This window comes from Calonectris borealis, chromosome 23, assembly GCF_964195595.1.
Source record: "Calonectris borealis chromosome 23, bCalBor7.hap1.2, whole genome shotgun sequence".
Lineage (NCBI taxonomy): Eukaryota > Metazoa > Chordata > Aves > Procellariiformes > Procellariidae > Calonectris > Calonectris borealis.
In genome coordinates this window covers 1,179,794-1,195,544 of record NC_134334.1, presented here as the reverse complement: position 1 = coordinate 1,195,544, position 15,751 = coordinate 1,179,794, and the positions used below count along the sequence as shown (strand labels likewise).

General features: G+C 47.7%; 1 protein-coding gene across 1 annotated transcript in view; it reads right to left on the bottom strand.

The window, feature by feature from the left end:
- The window catches only part of MEGF6 (multiple EGF like domains 6), a 113,985-nt gene that overhangs the window by 95,866 nt on the left and 2,368 nt on the right, over window positions 1-15,751 (bottom strand). Inside the window, exons 3-5 of the mRNA XM_075172201.1 lie at window positions 12,650-15,232; window positions 9,934-10,068; window positions 5,204-5,313 (exon numbers count right to left, since the gene is read on the bottom strand). Coding sequence (XP_075028302.1) covers window positions 5,204-5,313; window positions 9,934-10,068; window positions 12,650-12,735 — 331 coding nt within the window. The 5' untranslated portion in view covers window positions 12,736-15,232. The remainder of the gene's footprint in view (window positions 1-5,203; window positions 5,314-9,933; window positions 10,069-12,649; window positions 15,233-15,751) is intronic.

The window sequence follows — 15,751 nt, the reverse complement described above, 5'->3', positions numbered from 1 at the left end:
AACTCCAGCTCCTCCATGCAGACCAAGAGCTACAGGCTTGGTGGGACTCGGCTTTTCAACATCTCGAGCTGGAAGTAGAGATCATGGGGATTACCAGACATGCAGGCCCCTTGTCCTAATCAGCAAGGGCTTTAACTGTGTTACTGAACCCATGTGGAATTTAAGTAGCATCTCAGAGGCCACTTGAAATTGAGAAGCTTAGTCTGAAAGTCAATCTATCAGTAATCAGGCAGGGAAAGAGCCTGATGCCATGCTAAAAATGCAAAGGGTGTCTTGACTTCTGACCTTTTTCCTTCCCAAATGGGACTGAGCGGATGAATGCTCCAAGACAGAGGGCAATGGAAACGCAATAAGCCCTCACACTTCTGCTACCAGCAGAAGAGACGGGACAAAAAGCAGGCACACTGCAATGGAACCCTGCCTTTACAAGGTGAGATCTGACAGCTCCAGGGTGTTATGAGCAAGCACAGCTGTCACGATTGCAAATGGCACGGTAGGAGAGGAACAAAGAAATCAAATATTCTTTGAGACTCGTGAGATCTCTGTGGAGCCATTAGTCTTCAGACCACTGGCTTCAGCGCTGTTTTACAGGGTGTTTCTATGAAATTTTCCATCTCTTTCCAAGCTACTTGCTCCCAGCAGAGCCCACGCACTCTGAGTCACCGAGCACTGTCCTCGCAGCTCCGCACTGGCCATTTTCTCACCCGTAAGTGCTTAGAGACACAAACCTGCATGTGAGGAAAAGTAGGACACCCCTTTCGCTGCTACAGACAGCCACCACCCTAGGCAAACAATGAGCACACTCAGCACGGTGGCTGCAACAGGGCAAGCTCTCTTCTTCCAGGCACCAGTGCAGGCTCGGAGAGCCCAAACAACCGACTGATCTGGTGCCCGCAAGGGTGCTGGGACCTCCCGTTTCATAACGCTATTTAACATTACCGTCAAATGTCAGACAGCACGTCACGCTCAAACATGAAGAAAGCAGCAGGCCTTGGCCAGCCACACACAAGTCTACAGCGGTGAAAATTTCCCCTAATAAAACATCACATGGGTTGGGTTTTTTTATTTTTAAGGAAAAGTGATGAACAGTCCAGCATTTGGAGCAAAGAGAGCACTGCAGTGAAGAGACGCCAGCCTCCGAGGGAAAGCAAGACAAGATGTCCTTACTGGAGTGATTCCACCGCACGGTGTCCAACAGTTCTAATTAAGCTGTCAACAGCGATGGCTTTCCCCACCTTTGTACTCCTGGAACACGATCAATGATCTCTGAAGACAGATAGCAAGGGCCACAAATCTTTTAACATATTTTGGCATAGCTTCATTGCCTTCAGCAGAGCTACGCCAGCGAACGCAGGCTGACTCGCGATTGCCATATACAAAACAGAAAATCCTCTAACATACATAATGCCCTGGCTATGTTTCCCTGCCTCAGGAGTTCACTAATATTTACCGACTCATTTCCCCTGCCAGTCCTTCCTACACCTTCTGCTGGTCCAGAAGAGCACGCTTGTACTAAGGTCCAGGCCACCAGCAGGAAAAGCCATCACACCCCTGCAAACCAAAAGCTGGGAGCTCCTCAGGATGGAGGATTTAGTTACACAGAAACCAGAAGCCTTCCCCAGGAGAGTCTGCAGATCGGGGCAGAAACTCCCGGCTCAGGGACCGGCCATGCCGCAGGAGCCGGGCAGAGCTGTCCCGTTTGCCTCGGTCCAGCCTGCGGGATGCTCATCCAACTGCTGCTGGACCAGCACTGGCTGCATGGCAGGGGCTGGAAACGGGGAGCAAGAGTCCCATTGCCACACTTCAGCCACCTAACCAGGTGGCTGGTCTGCTGCTGCTCTCAGGGCATTCAGAAGATGATTCAGAGCAACGTAACTTGAGACTCCTGCCCCGCAAAGGGCCCGCGGGGACGAGCTCCCTGATGTGCAACTTGCACTTAAGGTGCATGAACACCCCTTCTTCAGTCCGAGAAACTTAAGGTTACAGCACAGTCCCCGCTTTAAAATTAATGGTATTCAACCAGATCTGAATGGCTGAACAGAGGCAAAGCCCCACACATCAGAAATACACACGTCTCCTGGTGAACGTGTAACACAGAAGGTGGAACGTTTATATTCTCAGCATCACAAGAGTATTAAAAAGACTTAAATATCAAAATAAATAAAGATGTTTGAATGTGAGCTCCAGAAAGGCGCTTGGAAATCCAACACACGCTTCCTTGTGAGCTTATGCCAGGTACGATCAGGCAACCGCTGACTCTGGAAACTCTCTGCCATAAACACCACTTCCACGCTATCACGTCAGTGGTGCTCTTACATTCTAGTTTCTCCCTCCTGCCATGCCAAAATTTCTAGTGAAGTGGTTTTAAGCCAGCTATGACCCTCCCTGAAGCAGCACATATATCTCGTCCAAGTTGCTCACCAGCCAAAGGTCACACCCCACCTCAAAACCCCACCGACAGCTTGGCAGCAATTTCTGCTGAATTTTTGGAGTTGGTGTCATTCGGCTTTTGCAGAGAGCGCCAGGGCTGGCTGTCCCTAGGAGCTGTTGAAAAAGAGACAAAAACACACAAGCTGCCTATCACAGGAATTATTATTTAAGATGCTTTGAGTACTCGGGGTTCGCCAAACGCAGACAGTTGGCAGACAATTGAGAGGACGGTTCAGCAGCCGCCAGAGCAGAGGTGGGAGTGGATTTGCAGTTAACCAGTCCTGTGCCGTGGCACAGGGCGCATTGCTGGCCTCGATTTGCACGTTCATGTCCTTCCTGCTAAAATACCATTTAAGTGATCATGTCACCCTCATTCTCACTTTGAAGTACAAAGCTTAATGGATGGAAGCAAGAAAAAAGCAAGGACTTTGTAACCTGTTCTTCAGCTTATACTCCAGCTGCAAAACATCTACTAGCTTTCCTACTCTTGGGAATAATACAAGAAAACGTGTAAACAAGACCCATTTAAAAGAGAGCAACAGGAACTACTGACGTATGCGTGACAAGAAAATAAACACCAACAGCTTGCCCGTCACATCGGCAGCAAGTTTGAAATTAACAGGGAGAGTCGAAGTATTTTGTCTCCAAAATTGCTGAACCTCCCTCTGTTTTTTATTGCAGACCAACTCTGAGCAGCCCGGTGAAGACCATTGCCCAGCCTCTGCGTGCCGGTCCCGATGACGAGGATGATGAGTTACGAGCGTGCCCTGAGCAGCTTTATTTCCTTTTCTCTGCTTCCTTCCTGGATGGAGTTACTCACTTCCTCGGCAGGAGAAATCATTACAGAACGCACTTTTCTGAGTTCATCTGAGGTTATTATCTGCTCGCTGACAGTGGGTTATTAGGCACCCATGGAGTTTCCTCTGGCACAGTGGGGTTGCTCTCCTGTGTTGCAGGCTTTTGAATAGGAAGAATAAAGATTGGTTGCTAGACACACCTTTTTTTTTTTTCTTTTCCCTTTTTTAAACCTTTGCCTCAAGCATCAAAGCTCATGGAAGGTATACGCAGCCTCTTTACAGAACAAAAGATGACTAGCTGTGGGAGACATTTTCCTACATTGTAGGTCAATTATAATCAAAATCACCTTTACAATGGAGTTGGACACGGCTAGCTTTCATTCCCTTGATGGCAAGGCAGGTCAGATCCCAAATGCTTTGTTGGTTCGCCTGCCTATTACTTAAAAGGAAAGCTGCTTTTCTATGGCAAGGGTAGGAGCACACCTCCAAAGTCTAATTCAGAAAAGATCAGAGCTCCATTATGCAACTAGGCAGAGAATTAATAATATATCACAGGGAGCGTGTGCGATTCTGCCTCGATGGTGACATTTATTTCTACACATGTGCTCAGATAAGCCTTTGTTTGATTCAAGAGAAGATTTTACTTTGCTCTCAACGTCTCAAAAGCAAAGTTTAAAGTTAAATATTTCCCCAGCTGGACGTGGCCGCAGTGTTTAGGAGCCGGGAGCTACACAGCATCTGCCTCCCATGTCAAGCAGTGAGCTTGGAGGGGGAGGTGGGAATATGAGGCCCACGAGGATAACGCTGCCTCTGTCTTCTGCAATAATAGCATAAAATCATCTTATATACTAATATTTGCACATCCCTAGCCTGACTCGTGCAAATCTGAATACATATTGCAGCTTCCCCGCACAGCTGGGAAGTAGATACTTCCATGCCTGTTTTTGAGAGAATTACACTAGAGCAAACACAAAAGAGGAGAAAAGCCAGCCACAGAATCCAAAAGTCTCAAGTTTTGGGTCTCCGCTTCAAACCTCATGAGTGCCATCACTTTACCCACGCTGGCAGCTTGGTTTCTCCTCTGAGGCCGATGCTGCGACATCCCTTGCTGGATCCCACCCGTCCTGAACCCGAACGCTCACCCTTTGGCTAAAGGAGAGAGCAGACGAAGGGGAGGACTGCAGAGATCTCTAACCTCTGGCGGGGGTATCTCAAGCTCAGCGAGTCTGAAAAATAACAGATCTAGTACCTGACACACACAGCTTTCCAAAGTAGTTGAGGAGTTGCATCCCTTTACAAGTAAGTGGATGAGTGAATCCTGCCCTTCGGGGTGAGGAGCGGGGAACGGCCAGGGAGCGCAGTCCAACAAGCCACCACACACTGCCAGCCAAAATTCACTGCCTTCTGGAGCACAGCACCGAAGCCCAATCTCTCAGCCTGTGTGTAATTCATCAAAGGCCGCTTCTTCCAAGGAAGCAGCTCTCACGAATGCTGAGTAAGACCAACTAGCCGGCAAATTAGCCATCACCGGCATGTTCAATCACACAAGACAGCAATTACTGGCTTTTATAATGAAAAGTCCGCGCAGGGCTTGGCTTACAGCTTTCCAGAGCTTCTGCCAATGGCACCATTTGAAACACCAGTTTGGGCTTGATTTTAAATGTTTAGTAGCATTTGGCAACTGGATAAATGAATGTGACTCTGAAAACCCTTTCAAGCTGCGACGAGGAAATTCTCCAAAAGCGGAAGGCAACACACAGCGCTTCCTGGGAAGCCAGAGAAAAATCCTTCTGACCACAGTTAAAGTAAATAAAAATAAAAAACCAGAAGCAAACAACAAAAAAACCCCAGTTCTTTTTAAAGACGTTTTTATAGCATTTACTGCTGGCACAGGGCTTGAAATGAGCACCCTCAGCCAAAAAAACAATACTGACATTAGCAAATGAAGAATCTCATTCGAACAACGCGATACTTACCATAGAGACAGCCGGCATCCCCTCCGAGCTGGGACCATCCCGGGCAACACCTGTACGGGGTCTGGTATTTCACCTTGTACACCTGTCTGTAGCCCGTGTAATAGGCAGTTCTGAAACACAACAGAACAAGATACACCCAGACAACGTTAGTTCCTGCAGAATGAGGAAACCGGAAAGAATAGAAGTTGTAACTCTAATTGTGGATGTAAATAAAATGAGGAATTTGATTTTCAAATGTGCTGACATTTTTTTCCACCTGGTCTAGCAATGATCGCTGATGCTAAGAAAATACTTCTTAATTTACTTTAATGGGGAACACGAGAGACTGGAGTGCCCAGGTCGTCCTAACACCCCCAGCTCTTTTCTCCTTTTCTAAACTATTTCTCAGCTCTGAGTTCCTCTCTTAAACTACTTGTTAACAAAGGAAATTTAAATTTTAAGAAGGTATTTCAGTCCAGCTTTAGTGAGCACGAGCAAGTGTCTCCACGGGGCTGGTGAGCTAAAAAATCGTCAGAATCCTGATGGGAATGTCAAGCTGCTCAAAAAGCTCTCCATGCAATTGTGTTTTACATAGCAAGACTCCTACGGGTTAAGGCTGGCAGAACCGATTCCCTGATGGAAAGGGCTTTCGCCTCCTCAGCTCCCCTTCCGCTGCGCCCCGCAATAACCCCCAACTCCACATCGACGAGCCCAGCGCGGCAGCCAGCACCAGACCGGCCACGCCACACGCGTGACCACATCTCTCCCTCTTCCAGAAAAAGCGAAAAGCCCTCTCCAGCCCAGCGCAGTACCGGGACGCGACAGCGCAGCGGCTGCTCCAGAAGCAGTGGCTGCAGCCGCACCGCTCGGCAGAGCCGGCGCGGGTCTGGCAGGGGATGCTGCGCGCAGGTAGAAGCTGAAGGTCCCTTTAACAACTCCTGCTGGTTACCTTCCGGGCTAGGAGCTGGGGTAGTAAAGCAGGGATTGATCTGAAGCATAAATAAACAAAAGCGACACTTTTTTCCCCGGAAATTTGATGCTGTGTGTACGTGAAAATTGAAACACAGATAAAACTTTTGAAGCTGATTTTTAAAAAGCTCCTTTGGCAGAACATGAAACTACTCCACCAGAGCAAATCAGACAAACAACAACAAATATTTGGCACAGCAGATGTGTTGTACATGTCCACTGAAAATATTTATCCTAACTCAGTCTAGTTGTTTGATTTTGTCTGAATGTTTCTACAAAAAACCCTAAATAATGGTGAACCATTAATTCCCGTGAAGGAAACCTTCGGCTACTCTTCTGTGCCAACCAGCATATGGAAGCACAGCTGAGAAAAATAAAAGCAGATACCAATTTTTTTGTACGAGTTGTTAACAAATTATGAATGAAACACTCGTGTTCCAGAAGCAGCTGAGAAAGCAATTTACAGTCACTCAGGCACCAGAACAGCTAGCAATCAGGCGCAGATCCATCTGGATCCCCTTGGTATTAAGAGCTATCTCTAGCCCAGCCCAGGGCTTTACTGCAGGGTGCGTGAGGAAGCACAAGAGGACACAACGGGAGCGGGGTGGTGCAACAAGCATCCACTGCAAGGGCCGTTCTGGAAAACACGGTCCTTTTCATCCAAAAGGAGAAAGACTGCATGGCAGCAAGCAGCCTCTTCATCTGCCCTGCATAAGCTCAGAAATGAGAAGGAAAAGGTATTCCAAGAAATAGTAATGTAGGACAGCTCAGGACTAATCCTGGGCGCCTTTCTGCCCCCAGCACCACCCTGAACAATCCCATCTCCACGAGTCTTGGTGGGCTCTGTCGGACACTTCAGATCCTTAAGTCAGCCCAAGTGGGTTCTCAAGGACATGCAAATATTTTGACAGCCTCAGTTGCCTGTGGATATCTGGATGCTGCAGACTGGAAAGAACCGCATAGGAGATACTTTATCTTCAATGTTTCTGTTTTCTTTTGTGTTTTAAGGAGTCCCTGGCACAGAAAATGTTGAACGAGCCAGAACTAATGGAACCCAGGCTTAAAAATCCTGCTGTGTCCTGCTGCTGGAAAATCCACTTCCAGCCCCTCTGGGACAGCGCCGTCATTCCCCCAAGTTTCGTTACTGAGGGCTGAGCAAAGCTACCTTCTGTTGTTACCTAATTCGGGAAAGTTACACAGCCAGTAGCAAAAACATCACTTTACCAGGAACAGGAAGCGTGGCCCAGGGGATGCTCAGTTCATCTGCTGAAGAGCAGATGCTGGCTCTCTGAGTGGGCAGGGCCCGTGTCCTGGGGGCGCGGAGCAAGGTTTGTTCTGATTTTTAGGAAATGTTGCAATCCAGTACTCCAGGCACAGATACAAGTCTTATAAAAACAAATGCTACTGGTTTTGGAATGCACAAACTCAGCAGACAACCACCCCCGCGGCTGCCCCCCGTCCTCTGCCTGCCCCTGCCCACCCTCCCTCCTCTGCCCACCTCCCCTAAACTGCACTTACAGTTTAGGCAAAGTGATGGGACTGTAGCAGTATCTGCAGCACCCCAAGCGTGCCCAGGAATTGTAGGAAATTAGCTAACGATTACGAACCCTGCACGTCAGTGACTTGTGCTTCAGCCCCTTCGCAGGCAGGTGGGCTGGGCAGCAGCACTGAACTGTGCACCGGGGAAAGGAAGAGCAGATGCTGGATTTTCCCAGTCGCATCCATGAACTCAAAGGCACCGAGGCCAATTTCAGGCCAGCCCTGTGTGTGTCAGATCCTGAAGCTGTTAATATGCTTCCTGAGCCCCGCGCTGCCGGAGCCGGGTCCAACTGGAGCAGCTCCAGCGGGCGAGACAGGCTGCGTAGCATCGCTGTGAATGCCGAAACTGCGCGCTCCACTGCCCTCAATTGCTCAGCACAAGGGAGCTTGGCAGGAGATCTTCCATCTATTGGAATACGCTTCCTGCGATGGGAACTCCCAAAAGAAGTTTAGAGTGAGGGGATACAGGACAAAATCTTGCCTAAGGAAACTTTTACTGATAATCCTTTTACTGTACTTGCTTTTAAAATTCCCCGGGTAAAATCCCTCACAGCACTTCTAGGCTTCAGCTCTGTATTTTCATCAGGAACAGAGTTTTAGCGCTAAGCTGTTCTTATATTTATAATGAAGCAGACAAAGTTTTTTCATCTCGGTTCCTTGATTTACACTGTCAAAAACATACATTGAAGAACTAAAGGGACAGCTAGGTCTGAATAGTTCCCAGCCTTTGAAGTAGAAGCAGACAGGGCCCCTATCATTTCAAAGTCCTCTCTTAAAACACGGTCAAAAGACGGATTCTGTTTGCTCCTTTATTACCACTACACAGATATCATCACCAAGATAATTACTGGCAATTACAGGGTTAGGAGGAATTCCTAAAGTCAAAACTTAAAAGCTGTCTCTAGTCCAAGATGCTTTTTTGAAACTACTACTATCATTATTATTTTGTAGAGGCTTGTAACTGCCTAATAAGGCCGGAAAAGCAGGTGGAGTACAGAAGAAAATTGGGCACATTGTCGTTTGGCTGCTGTGTAGGTAAGAAAAGTGCATTATTTTCACTGCTGCCCGTGTTCATAGCCCTCCCTCTACAACTCCTCCTTGCCTGGTTTCCCAGCTCCCAGTAAAGGCCAGTCGGCAATTCAAGGGATACTACGATTAGCTGAACAACCGCATCAATTTTCTGCTCAGAGTACACTCAAACTCCTTTCCTGCACGTGGAAGCCTAATTCTGCTGAGCTGTACGCTCTTCTGACGTAGGCCTGAGCACAGTCTTGCTCACGGTGCAAAAGGAAGCCAACGACTCTGCAGCAAAGCCTGCTAACCACCACCATAGCAGTCACCCGTCCTCACGGAGCATCACCTGCATCATGGCCACGTTTACTTTTTCTTTTTTTAGACCATGCACAATAAACCTCGCTTGGACCCAGCTCCTGGCTTCAGCTCTGTAAAACTACAGAGGCATTGAGATGACTCTGCTTTGAAGCTGAGACACCTAAAGATACAGGAATAATGCACGTGATGTGATGAAGTCATTTCATTAACATGGCATGATCATAGGAAACAGATGTAATACATCGTCAGAAGACTGGAAACAGCTAACCACAATAACAAAGCTTCTTTAGAACAAAACCAATATATCTTCTCTTTGGGAATTCCTCAACAGCTTAAAAACTCTTAGCGTCACAAAGATCCCAGGTAGGGTCAGAAACCCATCCAGCTAGACACACATAGGGTTTACAAATCTCTCATAGTCTCCCGGTTTTAGCCAAGAAAAATATCTAATAAAATAGCTCTACTCTTTACAGCTAATCTGTAGGTTCAGAGCCACGTTCTCTGCACGTAGCTCTCCATTTACAGTAAATTAACGGCATTGTTACCCTAAGGCTAGGTACCAAGCGCTGGGTACTTTCTCCTCTCTCCCTGGAGAGTTGTTGGGGACTGAGGAGAGCCACAGCCACGTTGTCTGGTCACTAAGACCGCCTGGAGGGTACCAAGCGGTTATTGAGGCTGTTCCCCGTGCCAGACCACAGCCCAGGCAGCAGGACGGGCACACGCGCGGCTGTTGCCAGCCCTCGCCTCCTGTGCCCAGCCCCTGCCAGCTGTGCAGCCAGTGCCGGCGCGATGGGCTCTCCCCTTTGCAGGCACAAAGTGAGCAACAAGCTCACTTCCCCGCTGCTGCTGGTGAGAAGGAATCAATTTTCATCATGCAAGGAGCAAACCAAGCTCAAAGGAAGAACACGTACCTCCGCTCATAGCCCGTGCACCACTGCCGTCCTCCGCAGTCCTGCTTCCACACTTTGACAGTGCGGGTGAAGGCCTGGACGCACGGCTGCCGGTGCTCCACGATCGCCAGCTCCTGGTCTGCGCAGACGTTTGGCCTGGCACAGAGAAACAGAGGTGTACGGGGGTCTGCACGCTGCTGCGAGAAGAGTCAGCGCTTCCACCGCTTAAACAGGCGCCAGCTATGGGCAACTTCATTTCCTTACTGAAAGAGCAGGAAGGTCTTAAGCAATATACAGTATTTGCCCGCTCGTTTAATTAAACCGATGCAGGGAAAAGGAATCTGCCAGGTCAGCCAGCCACAAGCAGTTGTCAAGTGCAGCCTATCCGCCTCCCCCAAAAACTCTTGGATTTAATGCTCTTGCGAACAGATAGCGTGTCAACAGCATGGCACTGGCACCAACAAAACATACAGTACAATGATATCGCCTGTATTTCTCAGAAGCATGTCATTAGGCCTTTGTGAATCAGTTAAACATTGGAGAACTACAAGGTGAACATCGCAAACCCGTATTTACAGCTGGAAAATTGCCACACAGAGAGGACACAGTTGAGTAATCCCGCAGACACGGGAAGCCTGAACCCCCTCCTCGAACCTCCAGACCTGCAGCCCGTGATGAGACTCAGGTACAGTAACAGAAATCTACAGCCGTATGGTTTTATAACATTGCAACATAGCAAATTTCAGTGAGATTGGGAAGCTGCTGACATTTCGTACCCCTGGGTCCTGGGATGCTCCATAGCCCACTTGAAAAATGCAACAGTTAATTTTCCACTGATACATTAAGGCTAATTTTTAGCTTTAAAACAGAGAGGATGGATCAGAAAAGAGCCAGCAGCCTACACGATATGGTAGCACAATAATTTCTATGTTTGTCCATTCTGTCCACTCTCAGTTAACAAAGAATACATGTGCTTTCTTTGCACCTAGGGGATTATTTTCCTGACTATTGTCATTGAAAACACCAATGATATCTGCATCTTCTGACAGTGTTTGGGGAAAAAAAAAAATTCTGCCACTAGAAATGATACATCATTTTATTAATACGGCTTTAAATCAGAATTCAGTTTGCTGCCTTAGATGCTTTCTCACTCGTTCAGAGCTAAGGGCTGCAAGACTAATTCCAGTAAATAAAGTGAATATATATAATTCAGTGAGTAAGAAAATAAGGAAAATACCATTTGCACTTTATTTCTTTTCTAATCCTAACTCTTTCACCAAATATGAGTCAGTGGTTTTAACTAAGAACGAAGAGGGAAACGTCTGTCCCTGACTTAATAAGTTATGAGCCATTCATTATTTGGGACTGCTTCTGTTGCTTCCAATTCTTCAAAAGAGACCAAGAGTTTTCACAAAAATACTTTCTATAAAAGAAGTTAAACTACATAAATTGGATGTGGTGAAGCATAGAGATTACAGCTGGCATCCGACTGCTCCAGGACGCTCAATTACACCGCAGTTACTGCAAGCCTGGCAATGCCTTTGGGATTAATGGCATGTTTCCTTCCCCCTCTTGCTTTGCTCTAAAATCTCGTCATCCCCACATGTGGCCACTGCCGAGCTGTTTGGCTTGCAAAGCTCCGCACACATCACTTCACCAATACAACAGTCCCCAGCGCTAATGGTGACTGCCAAAGAAGCTGTTTTATTTCGTGAGTGTCTCCATACACAGAGAGCTGCAAGTTGATGCAGAGAGTGGTATTTCCCCCCCCCCCGGACCTCCTCTGCTGTTAGCCTGCAGACGCCTCACCTCCGAGCTGTCTGCACGTCCCAAAAAAGAACTGAAAGGAACCACAAGAACAAGGTTGGCAGCAGCACCCTTTTGGTGTAATTTATTACAGCAAAGAAAGCTTCTTGTGTGCCCCAAACAGTGGTTGTGTGTGTAACGGGCATCGTCAGCAATGCCCTATGGGAAGCGACAGCACTTCCCAGGCACTGGCCTTCTCTTTTCTCTGACACTTTGGCACGCATCTCATCTCCAGTGTCCCATCCAAGATCCTAAAAGTACTTGTGAAGGCAGGAGCACAAAGTCTCTGACGTAGGGAGAAAAGGCATCCTCTTGCCAAACCTTTATCTGCTGAAAACGACCCCTTTTCAATGAAAAAGTTAAAAACATCAGGGAGAGTAGCTTGGAGTTATCACACCATGCAACACTGGGTTCATTTACAAAAAGAATTAGAGCAATCCCCCTGCATCGAGAGATCATCTTCTGGCAGGAGACCAAATTTGCCAGGAAGTTTTCCAAAGAAGCCAAATGATTAACACCAAACTGTAACTGTAAAATTTAATTAAAAAGAACAGACTACGTGCTGCTAGAGTAACAGCAAGAGGGGGAAAGAAACATGCAAGAAGAGATACGTGAAGTGCAACAAAAATAGCAGGTCTGTGAAGAAAGGTCAAACTACTTACACAACAATCACCTCTTGCGCTCACACAACAGCAACATTTCAGTTAAAAATGGTGAGTTACTTCCTACAAGCAAAGACCATCCAGATTTTCAAACTCTATTCACCTTTATGTACATCTGGTACTAGGTAAAGAAACACAGACCAGCCCTCCCTTCCCTTCACTCTCTCCACTCCTCCCTTCACCTTTGATTTTAAAATACTGTATTTAGCTTCTACTTTACAGTTCCCCTGCCTATAAAAACACTCCAGTTCTCTTTTCTTGCTACTTACATATGGGGCTGAAGTTTGTTCCCAGAAGCAAGAGAAGATATTTGCAATGCCAGGATGAATGACAGTGCCACCGCATCAAACTCCATTGCAACAGCTCCTCTCTCTCCCGCAAGGTGCTTCCAGTGGGTGCCTAGAAAATCTCACAGCCTTCTCAAGCACGACTCGCAAGTTCCCGTTCCCCAAAGGAGGACACTCCCGGCTACCCTCTGTTCCCAACTTGCCCGTGTCTCTCTTTCTTGCAAAGGACAATGCTCTTGGAGCACACGGAATTCTTGCACAGGGAGAGCAGATTTATCACTCCTAGATGCTTCCTCCCATTATGGGTTCAAGTTCAGCAAGTTTCTTCAGTCCATGGGAAATTATTATAGTGCAGATTGTCGCTGGGTTTTTTCCAAAACCAAACCTGGCTTCTTATGCTCATTTGCTTGTAGTGAAATGTACTGAAGTGACTTTTCCTTCTGGCATTTGCTTCTCGACAAAGCCCAAAGACCCGGTGGCTCACAAGACCTGGGTTCTGTCCAGCAATGAAGCCCCATGTGGGTTTAGCTGATTTGGAGTCGTGATAACTTCACAAGGCAATATAAAAATCAGCACTCAGCAAGGGAAGGGAAAAAGGAGGGGTGCTCTTCTGTGCACCGAGAAGTCCACCCCCAGAGGACTTTTCCAAAAGCAGGCAGAGTGCTGGTTTACCCCATCTGCACAGCTGAAGCCATCCTCCTGCTACAGCTCCCCACCTTCCTCCGGAGACAGGATCAAGTAACTCCCACACACACACACACTAAGAGCGGCTTCCCTGCATTTCAAGGGAGTAACAAAACTTTCCTCCTGCCTTTCCCAGGTCTAGCTCCTTTCCCTCACATGCTCTCTTGTTTCTTTTCTTGCTGACAGTCAGAAATCCCTCCCACCAGCTGTGTCCAACCCCGACGAGAGGCGGGGGGGGAACCCAGCAGAACAGTAGCAGAAAAGATTCGGGTTTGTTTCTCAAAAGATAGCTCTTTTGCACTACCCAAGGCCAACTCTGTACACATCACCCAAAACTCCTTTCCCAACAGCTCTAAAACTATCCCACAGAGATTTAATCTTTCCTATGCACTCTAATAGATAACAAAATTGATCACTTCCCAAGCAAATTCTGCTGTGCATGTAAAACGGACAGGGACACATGCGACCTGCACTCGGCTGCTAGAGCACTGTTAAACGACCAGTTCCCAGGGTGGCGAAGGAATACACTGGGCAAAGAGGAGTTACGGAACGAGATTGAATTGCTACCTGCCTTTTCCCACCAAACTCCCTATTACATAGAGGAACAGCACAAAAAGAGGTGTTGATAAGGATTTTGCTGAACTGGGTGACAGTCCACCAGCCTCTGTGAAATGAGAAAACGGAGAGAGAAGTGCCCAAGCCCAATTCTCAGATGGTTCACTGCTGTTTCCAAAAAACTGCCACAAGTATCACCAGTTGTTAGTGTCAGTCTTTGCAGCCCTTTACAGAGGGCTGAGCTGTCGCCTGCCTTCCTTCCAGGAAAGATGGCACAGGGGAGCCGACACAGTAGGATGGGGAAGAAGAGGGCGGAGCAGGCGCGCTGCGCTAAAACTCTCCTGCCTGAAAAACCTGCCGACAAACTCTCTCACCAAGGGCGAGGAGGAATCAAAGCAGCAGCTGGGCACTGCTCCGCTGCCCTGGGGCGGCCGTCGGCAGACCTGACCTTTGGCAAATACTGCTTTCTGTGAGAGAAGGATAAGAAGGCTTTGGTGGTTTCGGTGCCCATGCCATGCACATATTTTGCCATATTTTGACAACCATTACATCAAGACTGAAGTCACCAATGAGCCATGCCCAAAAGTTGGTAGCTCTTGGAAGAAACCGAGGCAGCTGCTTTTTACCCCTTAATCCTTCCAAAGTCACAGCAGTTGCATAAATCATTTAGGTCAGAGAAAAGAGTGGGTAAGAGGGGCTAATGTTTTCACTTAGAAGTAAAGTATCTGCCAAGCCTAACAGACACCACCTTTCATTGTTCCTAGAGAAGAAAGGCAACTACATAAAGATGGTTTATAATGATGGAGAGAGCTCCAGGATACAATGAATTCAGGCCTCCATTCTCCTGTCAGGACTCTTCTTACAGTAGGAAACCATTAGACTGCTCTCAGTTGGTCTTTCAGTGCGGACTTACTACAGCTACCCAAAAGCTTTCCTGACACTTAGCTGATCTTCTGTTTGGGTCCAGCTTTGGCGCACACAGTGCTGGGTACGCGGTATCGGGACTTGTAAGAGGCCCAGGTGAAACCTCGGGCACGGCGAGGCACCAGTCCCTCCCAGCCCTGACCAAACACCCGCTGGCAGGGCGGTGGGACCGGTAAAGGGGAGCCTGTCCTCCAGCCCCGCGGGCAGAGCCTGGAGTGTGGCTCCCTCTCCAGGACACGGCTCGGCGTCCAGGGACAGGGATTAATCCCGGTCCAGCCACAGCTCCCAAACTGTGTCTCAGGTGACAATCAGATGGGCAGAAGACAACTTACTAAGAGGATCATCCAGGCAGGGCCGGCTGCGGGAGGCAGCGACAGCAGCGTGGTCACTCTCTCAGGCTGCCTGGAGAGAGAAGAGGAAGCTCTGATGGAAAAAATTGTGCTTTGGGAAGTTACTGAGTGTAAAGCCAACTCTGCAATTCTTTTGTAAGTCACTTTAAAGAAAGCTTCCCTTTTAAATAGGCTCATGTGAGCAAGGGTTGCAAAGAGTACAGCAGAGAATTCGTGAAGCAGATATGAAAGATGGATATCTGAAATCCAATAACGTCTGTGAAGTCAATTCAGTATGTTTTCAATTTTGTACCATTTCTCAGCACAACTGCCCGCTGAAGATGTCATCCTTTGGCTCAGGGTAAAACAGCCCTGGAAAGTGGTCCAAGATACAATATGGTTCCATAAATAGTGACGATAATATTTGCGCTAAAGCCAAAGACCACAGAAATATAAATATTAACTCGCCATTCATTCCCTAGCATTATTTAATCTTTGCTATCAAGTACACTGAATGCAGCATGGGCTTTAGGGCTCTCAACTCGCAGTTCTGCATTGCTCCGTCACCTTCCTGTGCTTCACCTGCCGCATC